Genomic DNA, 13343 nt, shown 5'->3' with positions numbered 1-13343 from the left:
TCTAATGAAGATTTGTTTAATGTGCAAAACCATACGTCAAGAATTATGACTGCCTAAATTTCTGAACTACAATTCCCTGCAGATCTATATTCAGTTGCATAAAAAAATTGGTAGCTTGGGGTTCTCTTAAATTTAACCATCATTAGATACAGACACCGTGTTACCAATCTAGCGTGCTTTCATATTACTTGTAAGACTTTTAGCAGGATAACAGCAAAGTTTGGAGGTGTAGGGAAATTACATATTCTTCACTTGTATATCAACTGGTGATTTATTAGCAGTGCCTCTCTATGACCTTAGAACTGCTCATTACATACTTGCCAACTGTCCCAAATTTCCCGGGACATTCTCGGGATTTAGACCTTTTTCCAGTTTTACCGTTTCCCAGGAAATGCCCCGGGAAATTTGTGCTTTCCCGATTTTTCGCCGCTGCTAAAAGGTCCGCGGCGACATTTGCCATTTTACAGAAGACCAGAAGTAATGCAGGGGAGAACAAACAAGAGGCGCCGCCCCACCCCTGCCGTTTGTCTGTGACCTGTTGTGGGAAAGGCCGCAGGGCAGGTGGCGCCGCCGCAGCTCAATTTCTATTGGCAGCCACCCGGCTGGCTTTTGTTCCACTCGGCCTGCTACTTCTGGTCTTCTTTAATGGCGACGGAAACTCTGTGGGGAAGCCTGGCGTAAGGAGGGACTCCACCGGGGGACGCCTGGCGTAAGGAGGGACTCCACCGGGGGACGCCTGGCGTAAGGAGGGACTCCACCGGGGGACGCCTGGCGTAAGGAGGGACTCCACCGGGGGACGCCTGGCGTAAGGAGGGACTCCACCGGGGGACGCCTGACGTAAGGAGGGACTCCACCGGGGGACGCCTGATGTAAGGAGGGACTCTACTGGGGACACCTGATGGCCTCTGATGGCAGGCGACGTGGCAAGTGACATGCTCAGGGCTCCCACTGATTCTACATTATGGTGAGTTGAACTATTTTATTTTATATTACAATGTACTAATAGTAATAATGCACTTCAATCACCCTGACACCATAACAACCATGGTGCCAGGATGATTGAAGCGCTAACACCAGGTGCTTGGAGTATCTTTATCTGCCGATTGTTAAACTTTCTGAAATACACATATTTCTATTGTGGTGTAGGATCTGGGCCTGCTGTCTCTCCATCCCCCTTTCTTTCTTTCCTTCTCTCTCTCTCCCTTTGTTTCTCCCTCCATCCCTCTCAGACTCTAACCACACCCCCTTTGATTTACGCCCCCTTTAAGCAAAGCCCAATATTTAGCTTAAATTACACCCATTTTTCACCGCGGTGCACTTCACGCGCCACATTTTTCTTTCCCCCACTATGTCACACCTAGAAACTAATGCCCCGCCCCCTAATTATAAGAAGTCTCCTACAGACAAAGTGTCCATATACATTTTTTTTTTTACAATGTTGGCAACTATGTCATTAGCATGGTTGTCAGTTCGTCAAAGCATTGAGGTCAAGAAAATAACGCAACATCATATTTATCAGAGTACAGGTTTCCCCTAAGCCCATGGTGCCAATCTCAAGCCCTTGGAGCCAATCTCAAGCCTTTGGAGCCCCTGCAGAAAGTAGTTTGTGTTTTTCATACCCTAGGTGCTTACTGAGGCCAATAGAAGGATAAATATTCCCTAGACTGGGTTCTAGTAGTTTGCTTTATCCCCAAGCTTACCTTTTCTGAATCCCTGTTCTTTATACATGTTTTTTTCCCTGTGATGTTGTATAATATATCTTGCTTAAGAGAAATATCAACTGTGGTGCATGTTATTTTTCGGGGGCTGTAGAAAGCACACATGTGGAAGCATTGATTTGTAAAAGTGCTGTAAGAGCTGTGACCTCTAACAACTGAAATGTATTTGTGACCGTTCGGTGATGCTGACCACCACTACCCTAAGACCTGCCACCCCCTTACACAAAGTCCACCGCCCTGTCAACATCATTATTCAACTAATGCCAGAGCCTCACCCACTCATTGAGGCACTGTTAGTTGCTGTGCTGGAGCCCGTACCAAAATTCCAGTATAACAAAGTTGTAAATGAACTTTAAAAGCAAATCTGTCAGCCATTGTTAACTCTAAAACTAATGCCATACACTGCCATTAGCGGCTCTAACTTTAGATCGCAGATGTGCCCCAATGGCTATGCCCCAAAATCACTGAGTTTATTCATTCAATCACTCTCTTTAGTATTGGGGGATGATGAGTGGGATGGGAGTTAAGTCCCTATTGAGAGAGTACTTGAGGCTCCCTGGAGTCCAGCTAAACCTTGAGATGCTGGGGGGCGTGGCCTGGACATGGCTGGATAGAGACGTGTAGTCCTTGAGCTCCCGGCCGTCTCACCCTTATCCCAGCAAATTCAGCTTATATTCCAAACTATGCAAGCGTCCAGAAAGAGAGCGGTGAAGAAGAGTGGGAAACTGACCAAAACTACTCCACAGCCGCCCTCCTCCAACGAACTAAGAAGGAGATTTCAACTTTCCCTTCTCGGCTCCCCGGAGCTCAAGATGGCGGTGACACGAGGAGAACACTCAGAGAGACAGGCAGCGCGCGGTTCCTTATCGCCACACAGAGACACACAGCAGACGGATTCTTATGCTGGCTTCCCCCCGGACCTCCGCTCTGGCCACAGTGAGTCTTTTCAATCTCCCTCCCAAACTCCTGGAGGAGATGCGGAGCTGCTTTCTATACTAATGGCACTGCCTACTAAAGCTGACATTACCGCTCTCATAGCGACGGTGGAAGCAACCCACCGTAGAGAAATGCAGGCAGTAAGAGCAGAGGCGAACACACTGGCCACTAGAATAGAGACAGGGGAGAGCTCCTTGGCTGCATTGGAGCGCCGAGTGACAGCAGTGGAAGGAAGACAAGACACACAAACAGAGGCACTACAAGAACAAGCGTTGCGTCTAGAGGAGATGGAAGACCGCAGTCGCAGAAACAACCTGCGCCTCAGAGGACTACCAGAAGCCACGGGACCTGAAGACCTGGCGGATACAGCAGTAGCCATATTCCGCAGCATACCAGGTACAGACCTGCCAGCACATATAGAAATTGACAGAATCCACCGAGCTCTGGGTCCTAAACCAACTGATCCTCTGAGACCCAGAGATGTTATCTGTAGAATTCACCATTACATACAGAAAGAACAGATCCTGCGCAAAGCATGGGAGGCAGAAGACCCGGAGCTGGATGGTGTGACCGTTAAGATCCTTCCAGATCTCTCTTGTGCAACTCTGCAACGACGTGCGATTCTCAAGCCACTCTTAGACCTGGCCAGGCGGAAAGGAGCTACATATCGGTGGGGTTACCCCTTATCAGCTACTTTCAGAAAAGACCAAAGGTCCTTCATCTTGCGCAAGCCAGACGCACTACCAGCCCTGTTCACTTTTCTAGATGCAGAACCCATCGAAGTTCCGGACTGGCTGGGCCCCCTCCCAAAACCGACAGGACGACCGTTCATGCCAAGATTGGAGAACAATTCTCAACCGAGACAGCAACGAAGTCGCCGCCGATCCAGGGCACCCTCTCAAGAGGACACACGTGAGTCATGAGACTTCTGTATTACTAATACGCAAAGTTTGCCCTTTTTTGTTACTTTTTTTTTTTTTTTTTCCTTTTGGTGATTTCCTCTGGCTTGCTTGGAGAAAAGTTGATCGAGCCGACTATTTCATTCTAATTGTTTAGGTTGATCGACACTCCTCTACAATGGTGGTGACTCGTTTGTCTCAGCCATACAGAACTCTGAAACCTCACCGACTCTGGCTGAGAGATGGAGCTTCCAGTTTGCCGGTTAGAGTAGACCAATCCTTCAGCACTATTCTGGCTCTACCTCAGCAATTTATGCAACAAGCCGAAGTTCCCATGTTTGAAGGGAAATGAAACACTTTGCAGGAGCCACTAAGACAGGGAACTGCCATGTAAGACACTGGGAATCTCAAGGTGATAAACTCAAACACCTTCATTCCACTAGGGCCTGTCTTTCCGAATATGCAAGACTGCCAGATGATACCCTGAAGGCTTACATGGCCTACCAACTTACAGAGCCGACTACGGCACTTGAAAGGACGCATGTAAGGGGTACTTATGTTCATTTAATATTGCAGGATAAAGTAAAAGTTGGTCGGCAGAGCCTATTCTGGGTGGCTCTAGGGGAAGACACCTCAACTCCTACTTAGTGGAGAAATGAGATGTTTGCCCAGCTGCCATATACTGTACCTCATGAAGTAGTACTCCCTTCAGGAAAGGGTTGAATTTATGCACAAAATGAGGCCCAGACATTACCAGTAACCAAATACACCTAACCGTATATAACAAGATACCACAAACCAAGGTAGAAGGTGTTAGATTGGTATACTTAACAGGTTACAGTTTGGCGGTGAGATTGTCCTATTTGATGTTTTACATTTCTGCAAAGCAGTAACTGAAATACATATTCGTTTATCACTATGGAGTTTATAGGTTTATATGTTTATAAAGATGCATAGTATTGCTACAATTTAATATGTCAACCACGCTGGGGTAGGGGGACGGATGGGAAGCTCTCCTCTTGAGCCTTGTCCTTCCTCCCTCCCGATTAGGTCAACATATACTCCCGGGGTGCAGTGTTTGCGTCCTTAGGGAGATATATGCCAAATACAACCCCCGTAATTTAAGGGGGGCATTACAGACAGGGCACTAGGCCTTGTCTGCCTCTGATATCTTTTTGTTTACTTCCTTTCTACCTTTCTTACTTTCTCTCTCTTATCTATACTTACCTTTCCCTTCCTCTTTTTCCCCCTAACCCATACCTACCCTTTTTCCCTTCCCCTCCCCCCCATCAGAGGATAATATGGCGATCAGCAAAATTAATGTGATGTCCCTTAACGTGAAAGGGCTTAACATACCAGAGAGACGACGTATGTTGTTAGATGACTTAAAAAGGAATCATACAGATATAGCCTTCCTTCAAGAGACACACTTTAAAACTAATAAATTACCGTACCTACAAAATAGACATTTTCCGGTAGCCTTTCATTCTATGAATCCAGACTCCAAATCTAAAGGAGTGTCCATTCTCATTTCAAGTAAGATTCCCTGGCAACACCAAAGTTCTCTGATAGACCCGACAGGAAGATATCTCTTCCTTAAAGGTACAATGGGAGCTATAAAAGGTAACACTAGCAACCATGTATGCCCCTAATGAGCAACAAGCCACATTCATACGGGAAACACTAGAGAAACTAAATTAATTCCAAGAAGGACAACTGATTGTAGGAGGTGACTTCAATACCCCCTTGATCCCCTCTGTAGATACGTCGTCGGGCAAAACGTCGATTCCACCGAATCAACTTAAACAAGTAGCAAAAACGTTCCATAAATCGCAGTTAATAGACGTATGGCGCTTACAACACTCAGGGGAAAGAGACTTCACATTCTACTCTAATGTACACCAATTATCTACTAGAATTGACTATTTCATGATCCCACACTCACAGCTACACGCTGTTGAACAGACTTCGATTGGCAACAGGACTTGGTCAGACCATGCTCCAATATTTTTAAGCTACCGCTTATCGGACACTTCCTCACCTAGACATCGGTTTTGGCGACTCATGGAAAGCCTCTTGCAGACCCCGGAAGTACTAACAGACGTGACAAAGGCACTAAACCTTTATTTCCAAGAAAATGACCAACCAGACTGTGACCCAGGAATACTATGGGAGGCCCACAAAGTAGTTCTAAGGGGGATCCTCATTTCCCACGGTGCCCGTATTAAAAAAGAGAGAAATAAAATACTGACACAGCTTTTGCAAGAACTCGCCACCTTAGAAGCCAAACATAAACACGCCCCTACTCAGTCGTCTGAAACACAACTATCAACCCTCCGAAGGCAGATCACGGATCTCCTACACTATAGAGCAAAAGCAGCCATACAACGCTGCCGCAAAACGACATACGAGTCAGGGGATAAATGTGGGAAACTACTAGTTAACAAGGTGAGAAGTCACAAATCGGCGACCTATATCCCACATATCAACACGGCAGGAGGGAAAAAAGTAACCCTACCTGCGCACATAACTGACGAATTTAAGCAGTTTTATTCGAAGCTATACAATCTATCGCAAGGAACCCCCTCCAATAACATGATAGAGGAATACATTATGTCCTCCCAAATGTCAACCCTTGCCCAGGAGATTAGAACAGAACTAGACTCGCCCATTACTCTAACAGAAATTCAGAGCGCCATAAGGACAATGAAACTAGGTAAAGCCCCGGGTCCGGATGGCTACACGCTACAATATTACAAAACTCTTTTTCCAATACTGGGACCCCGTATGGTCACACTGTTCAACAAGATTGGGGCAAGTGCAGTTTTTGCTAGGGAGACATTGAGTGCTCATATCTCAGTAACCCACAAAGAGGGAAAGGATCCGGCGGCATGTGGTAGCTATAGGCCCATATCCCTGTTAAATCTAGATCTTAAAATATTCACTAAGGCTCTCGCTGTCCGGTTGGCGCAGCACCTCCAACATCTCATCCACCTGGACCAAGTTGGGTTTATCCCTTCTAGAGAAGCTAGAGACAGCACTACAAAAGTGCTGAATCTATTATATATCACCAGATCCAGGAAAACCACTTGTGTTTTTCTCAATACTGATGCAGAAAAGGCCTTCAACCGTGTCAGCTGGCCATTTATGAACGCGGTACTCAGACACATAGGCCTAGGAGAGGTGATGCTCAACCGGATAGCTAGCATTTACTCCACTCCCACAGCGCAAGTGAAAGCGAACGGAGTTTTGACGGACCCCTTCCCAATCACTAACGGGACAAGACAGGGCTGTCCCCTTTCCCCTCTCCTATTTGCCCTTTCTCTCGAGCCATTTTTATCCAAAATCAGATTAAACCCTGACATACACGGAATTCAACTGGGCCCCATGCAACATAAGTTATCTGCTTATGCGGACGACTTACTCTTTTCACTGACCAACCCAGTAGTGTCCCTACCCAACCTCCTAAAGGAATTTGAACTATACGGGAAGCTGTCAAATCTAAAAATTAATTTCTCAAAATCAGAAGCTATGGGTATTTCTATGCCAGCTAACGATCTCACAAATTTGCAATTGAACTTCCGGTTTAAGTGGACCACCTCCGCATTGACTTACTTAGGCACGAAGATACCAATAGATCCGACACTAATATTCGACAGCAATTTTCCCCCTCTACTAATTAAAACCAGACTACTATTGGAGGACTGGAATATGGGCCTACACTCCTGGTTTGGGAGGTGTAACCTACTCAAAATGTGTATATTACCTAAATTCTTGTACCTCTTCCAAGCCCTGCCAATCAAAATTCCCTCCGCATACTTCAAACGAGTGCAAACTCTTTTTACTCGTTTTGTCTGGGCACATAAAAAACCCCGAATCCCCAGATCACAGCTATCCAAGCCTAAACACTATGGAGGGATAGCACTCCCAGACGTTCGGAAATACTATCTTGCAACCCATTTAGGCAGAATGATAGACTGGCACAGACATAAGGAATACAAACTATGGGTACAAATGGAACAATACCAGACAAACATACCGTTACACTCGGCAATGTGGTGTTATGACTCACTCCCGATGGAACTGAAGTCCCACCCCTTTATAGGTAACACCATAAAACAATGTCTTCAAGTCACAATGCAGACCTCATTAACGACCACAGAATCACCTTTGACCCCGATTTTAGGAAACCCCAAATTTCCCCCTGGGATAGGATCAGGACAATTTCAAACATTGAGAGACTCTAACTGTGTTAGGGCTTTGCAGTTTGTAAGACAGGACAGATGGCCCTCCATTACGGAACTAATAGACCCAACAGGCCCGTTTACACTTGCATTCTGGAATGCAGTTCAAATCCACCACTTCCTCCAAACAATTCCGAACCCTCAATTATACACTAGGCCCCTGACTTCGTTGGAAGAAATATACTCAGATACAGAACCAATCACACAAGTATTGTCCAGGATGTATACTCTACTGAATACTCCTACACAGCCACCTTGCCTGCCATGTATTACAAAATGGGAAACAGACCTTCATTGTACTTTTACTGAGGTTCAGAAGCAGAACATGATAGTTCTCTCCCTTAAATCCTCCATCTGCACTAAAATACAGGAGACAAATTTCAAAATACTGACGAGGTGGTATTTAACGCCTAGTCGCTTACATACTATGTTTGCTGACTCCTCTAAACATTGCTGGCATTGTCAGAGGGAAGTGGGGACGATTCTACACGTGTTCTGGTCTTGTCCCCTTTTGACAGGTTTCTGGACCGCAGTACGATCCATCTCCCAGAAATTTACAGACTTCCAGATCCCAAGTGACCCAGCATTTTTTCTACTACATGTATCTTCCATACCGCTCAAAACGTATAAAAAATCCATATTAAGACACCTCACAAATGCAGCCAAGTCTTGTATACCCATGTTGTGGAAGCAACAATCCCCACCAACTATATCAATGTGGCTACGGAAAGTAGAAGACATAAATAAAATGGAGGATTTAATAATGACAGCCCAAAACAGACAAGCAATTTATCAGAAAACTTGGACACTCTGGAATATGTTCAAATATTCAGATGAGGGTAAAACCCTTTTTGGGAACCCGAATTAATAAACCTAGTGTAAGGAAGCTAGCTTATGGAACGGAAGATTCCAGCTCATCCCCACAATACCCCAATGATCCGTCCCCTCCCCCCTGTCCCCCCCCCAACTTTCCCTTCCCCATCTCTCTTTCTTTTTCCTTGTTCTCTTTCCTCTATTTACTTTTCTATTTTTCTATGCTGTACTTCAGTTGCTGTCTTCTGGGTGGAAAATTTAAGTCTGCTCCCTAATGTATTGACAGAAGATGGAAATTATCGACAGCGGATTGATTGACATATTCACAGTAATTGAAATCCTGAGATGGAATAATTTGGGAACTATGTTTAGGCTGATAATAATACCTTAGAACAACATTTCTATGTTAAAATTTTCAAGCTGTATGATGTATTGTTATGATGCAATATCGGGAGGCGGCAAACCCCCCCCCACTGTTTTGTATTTTCTGGGCTTTGCCCTATTCCTTTGGAAATAATAAAATATATATTTGAAAAAAAAACCTTGAGATGCTCCATGTTTCACAATGTTTAGGAATTCCCTTATTTTTTTTTCCAGAGTACTACCCACTGCACAAAAGGAAGCATGAAAAAAAAGATAACTCTGGTGTACATTACCTGGTTACTAAACCCAACACAGAGCTTGGAGAATCTGATTGGATGTGGACAATCTGTTTTCAGATAAACATACAGCTCCACCTGAGTATCAACATGAAAACTTGGGGCCATGAACTTGGCCTTGCATTGCACTAGAAAGGAACAAACACATGGTAGTAGAGATCCACAAATGGCAGGTTTATTAAAAATCTACAGGAAGTAAAATGGGCAGAAATTGATACCGCTTTAGAATGTACAATGAATTAAGACTTCATATGGAAAGGTATGTTTAGCTAAATGATCGTTCTGCTCCATAACCCTATGAAATTTTTAATTAATTTGATAATTATTCTGGATTACACACCAACCTGTAAAAATCAACTATCATGCCACTCACAAATTGGGGCATTTTGTGCCTGCCATCTCCAGACTCATAGCCCATTATACTCACTAGACAAATTTTTTTTTTTTTCCCAAAAACTTAAAACTCCTCACTACTATGCACTATTTTAGCCAATTCTAGAGCTTAAAGCAACCCTGTTGTCTCTGGAAAAAAAAAAACAGAAGGTTTTCTAATAAAATGCAGCGATCAAGAGGGAGGAAAAAATTCTGTTTACACTTTTTCCATTTCAGGGCAACACTGTAGATTAAAAAAAAAGTAAAAAAAAATAAAAACTCTCAAAATGCAGTATTCTCTAAAACTCTTGTATCAACACAATATGCTTGTTATTGGAGATGCCTAAAACCTAGTGGTAAATAATAGGTTTAAAACTAATTTAAAAACAAAATATACTGGATAGCAATATGTTTTAACTCCAGGTGATACATACCAAATGGTACAAAGTCTTGAACCTCAATGGTAAACACATTGCTACCCGCTAGAGAAACTCTGTCTGCCCAAAGTCGTTGTGCAGTTTTTACCATGGAGGCATCACAATCTGGCTCTGGCTCAGGACTCTCGTTCTGCAAAGCAAGGCGATGATATAGTAAGGCACATACTTAGCTATATCAAGAAACATTCTCCACCTATTTTTGGTGGTAAACTTACCATTAATACATTAATCAGGTTCTTCTCAATCCTGGACTTCTGATCATCTTTCAGTGTGGAAGCTGTTTGCAGAAGTGAGACTCCATTATACAGCCTGGTAAAGTGTACTTGTATATACAGCAATTATATTTCTCAGTTAAAGTGGTTGTACATCTCTGACATGAAATATGAACAAAGCATATCCCTCTATAGCAGGGTTTCTCAACTCCAGTCCTCAAGGCGCCCCAACAGGTCATATTTTCAGGCTCTCCATTAGTTTGCACAGGTGATTTGATCAGTTTCACTGCCTTAGTAATTACCACAGCTGTTTCATCTGAGGGAAATCCTGAAAACATGACCTGTTGGGGCGCCTTGAGGACTGGAGTAGAGAAACACTGCTCTATAGTGTGTACTTGTCTCAATCCAGAGAGAATGTAAATTCGGTCTGCTGTCTTGTTTCTCTGCTATCTGCAGGAGTCACTTCTGACAAGTTTTTCCTGGCACCAAGAGGTAATAGGTGACAGGAGAGGGAGCTCCAGCACACAACCTGTGATTGACAGCCTCAGCTCTCTTGCTGTGTGAAGGAGGGTATATCCCTTCCCTCTAAACATCTTTCTGAGATCTGCAGAGTGTAACTTAAGCTCCCCACCCCCTGCTTTCTGAAGATTACAAATGCTGGATAATTCTGTACTTTGAATGGCTGTAGAGCAGGAGTGTCAAACTGGTGGCCCTCCAGCTGTTGCAGGACTACAAGTCCTATCATGCCTCTGCCCATGGGTGTCATGCTTATAACAGTCAGCCTTGCAATGCAAGACATATTGGGGTTGATTTACTAAAAGAATAGAATCTGCTCACAGGGAATCATAGTAAATAATGTATACCTGTAATGTGCAAGGTAAATTAAAAACAAAAATAATTTTGCTAGCAAATGATGATTAAAGTGATAGCTTCTTATGCCACCAGTGTACTTTAAAAGTGAAAATTGACAACACCCATTTCCCTAACCGTTTTTTTTTTTTCCAAAAAATAATAAACCTACGGCAAGCCCTGTTAACTACCCTGTTATAGATTTGTTGTTTGTGCCTTAAAAATATATGCCTTTTATTTGCTCCCTTTTAGTCTGTTTAATACACTGAAAGCATTTTGTTATATAACTGATAAGTGTAAAAAAAATAAACAAACTACTGCACAATTAGCCTTTACGTTGAAGGCATCTGAGAGAGGAAGCGATTTAGTACTTTAGTAAAACAAAAATGGGAGGGCTAACACCACTCGATCCACACAAATGCTGCGTTGCTGTCAGCACACATTTCTGGCAGTTTACGTTCATTTTTTTGTACTTACAGCGTCTTTGAAGGGTTTAAAATACATGGACATGAATTGCACAGATGTACTGCATATTTTATTTTGCACGAACTTGAGCGATAAGTTCAAGTTCCTGGCATTAGGGAGATACCAGAATGAAGATTCCTAATACCCAAGTGACACAGGCATTCACTTCATTTGGCATCAAGAGATGGTCCTGACAGAATTTCACTTTATATTTAAAAATTGTCCCTGACGATTCTGACGGAGGCTGGGATCACACTAGCTGCCTAAAGCAAGGCAAAACAAAGTACCTCTTCCAAGCAGCTCCAGTGAATAGGTGATATAGTCTTTTAGTTGTGCCATGAGATAAGCACATTTTAGTGCTGTGGTCAATATAGAAGTCAGTAGCGTCCACCATCTCTCACTGCGATAGTCACACATGACATAGTCCAACAACCTTATGAAAATAAAACAGCAGAGTTTAGAGTCTGCACAACAAAGTATAGAAAGTAGATTTTATTATTTGGACACAAATGCAGGAATTAATCTATGATTTACAGACCAACATTTCCCAACATGCTGTGAGAAAATAATATACAGAAAAAGATCAATGTTTTTCTTATTTGTGACAGTACAAGAATATGGTGTTCTGTATGCCATAGCAGGTATTTAAAAAAAAAAAAAAAAAAATCGAGCGACTTACTTCAAGGCCTTAGTGTAGTCTTTAGAGAAGTAATATTCTTCTCCCATCTGCACCACTATTGAAGAAGAAAATAATTATATGTAGAAGGACCAGGAAATTTTATTCAGCTTTACTTTCCATGCATCTAGGTTTTAGGAAAGCCTCATAAAAAACAATAGGCATTCATTTTTAAAAGGTGAGAACAGTAGGAGCAGCTTCATGTCAACCATTCATCCACAACAGGTTTAACCACTTCAGCTCTCATACCTGTACACCTCCTATAGACCAGAGTGATTCTGCCATTTTTTTTGCATTGGGCCTGTACCAGTAAAAGTGTCATTACTTATGATAACAAAGTAATACATACATACATAATTTTTTTTCAGGTCTTAAAAACAAGCAGGACAATAATAGTTCTAAGGAAAGGGGAAGACCATTAATAAGGGATGATTAGACCAAACAATATAGAAAAGGTTTTTTTTTTAAACCTTAATGCATTCTCTGCATTAAGGTAAAAACAAAAAAAAACAAAAAAACAACCTTCCAATATTAGTGCCCTCACCCCCCCTTAAACACTAATCGCATTGATCCAGCGCTGTGCCTGGCTTCAGTCATTCTCACCCCTCTTTGTGCTCTCACAAGCTTGGCTAAGAGCAACAGGAGCAATTGGCCCCTGCTGCTATCAATCAACTCATGTGAGCAGGGGGAAGTCACATTGTGTGCGTCTATGGACGCACAGAAGAGAAGGAGCCAAGAGTGGCAGTGGCAGTGGGGGGCCCCCACAAATGGTGCTTCAGGACAGCGATGTGCAAGATGATTGCAAAGAGCAGGAAAGTACAGCATGTTTGTTATTAAAAAAATAATAACAGCCTTTACAACCATTTTAAGATCCCTTTCACACTGAGGCAGTTTTCAGGCGTTTTAGCACTTGAAATAGCCTCTGAAAACTGCCTCCCATTTATATGCATGAGTGCCTTCACACGGGGCGGTGCGCTTGCGGGATGTTAGAAATAGTCCTGCAAGCAGCATCTTTGGGGCGGGTTTGGAGGGCTCTAAAAAGTGCTCCAAAAACGCCCCTGCC

General features: G+C 43.2%; 1 protein-coding gene across 1 annotated transcript in view; it reads right to left on the bottom strand.

The window, feature by feature from the left end:
• Positions 1–13343, bottom strand: part of TRAPPC11 (trafficking protein particle complex subunit 11) — a 102798-nt gene that overhangs the window by 51187 nt on the left and 38268 nt on the right. The window contains exons 14-18 of the mRNA XM_073607031.1: positions 12284–12338; positions 11892–12037; positions 10294–10355; positions 10076–10208; positions 9267–9397 (exon numbers count right to left, since the gene is read on the bottom strand). Of these exons, the coding sequence (XP_073463132.1) occupies positions 9267–9397; positions 10076–10208; positions 10294–10355; positions 11892–12037; positions 12284–12338 (527 nt within the window). The remainder of the gene's footprint in view (positions 1–9266; positions 9398–10075; positions 10209–10293; positions 10356–11891; positions 12038–12283; positions 12339–13343) is intronic.

This window comes from Aquarana catesbeiana, linkage group LG01, assembly GCF_042186555.1.
Source record: "Aquarana catesbeiana isolate 2022-GZ linkage group LG01, ASM4218655v1, whole genome shotgun sequence".
Lineage (NCBI taxonomy): Eukaryota > Metazoa > Chordata > Amphibia > Anura > Ranidae > Aquarana > Aquarana catesbeiana.
This window is presented reverse-complemented; position numbering and strand designations above follow the sequence as displayed.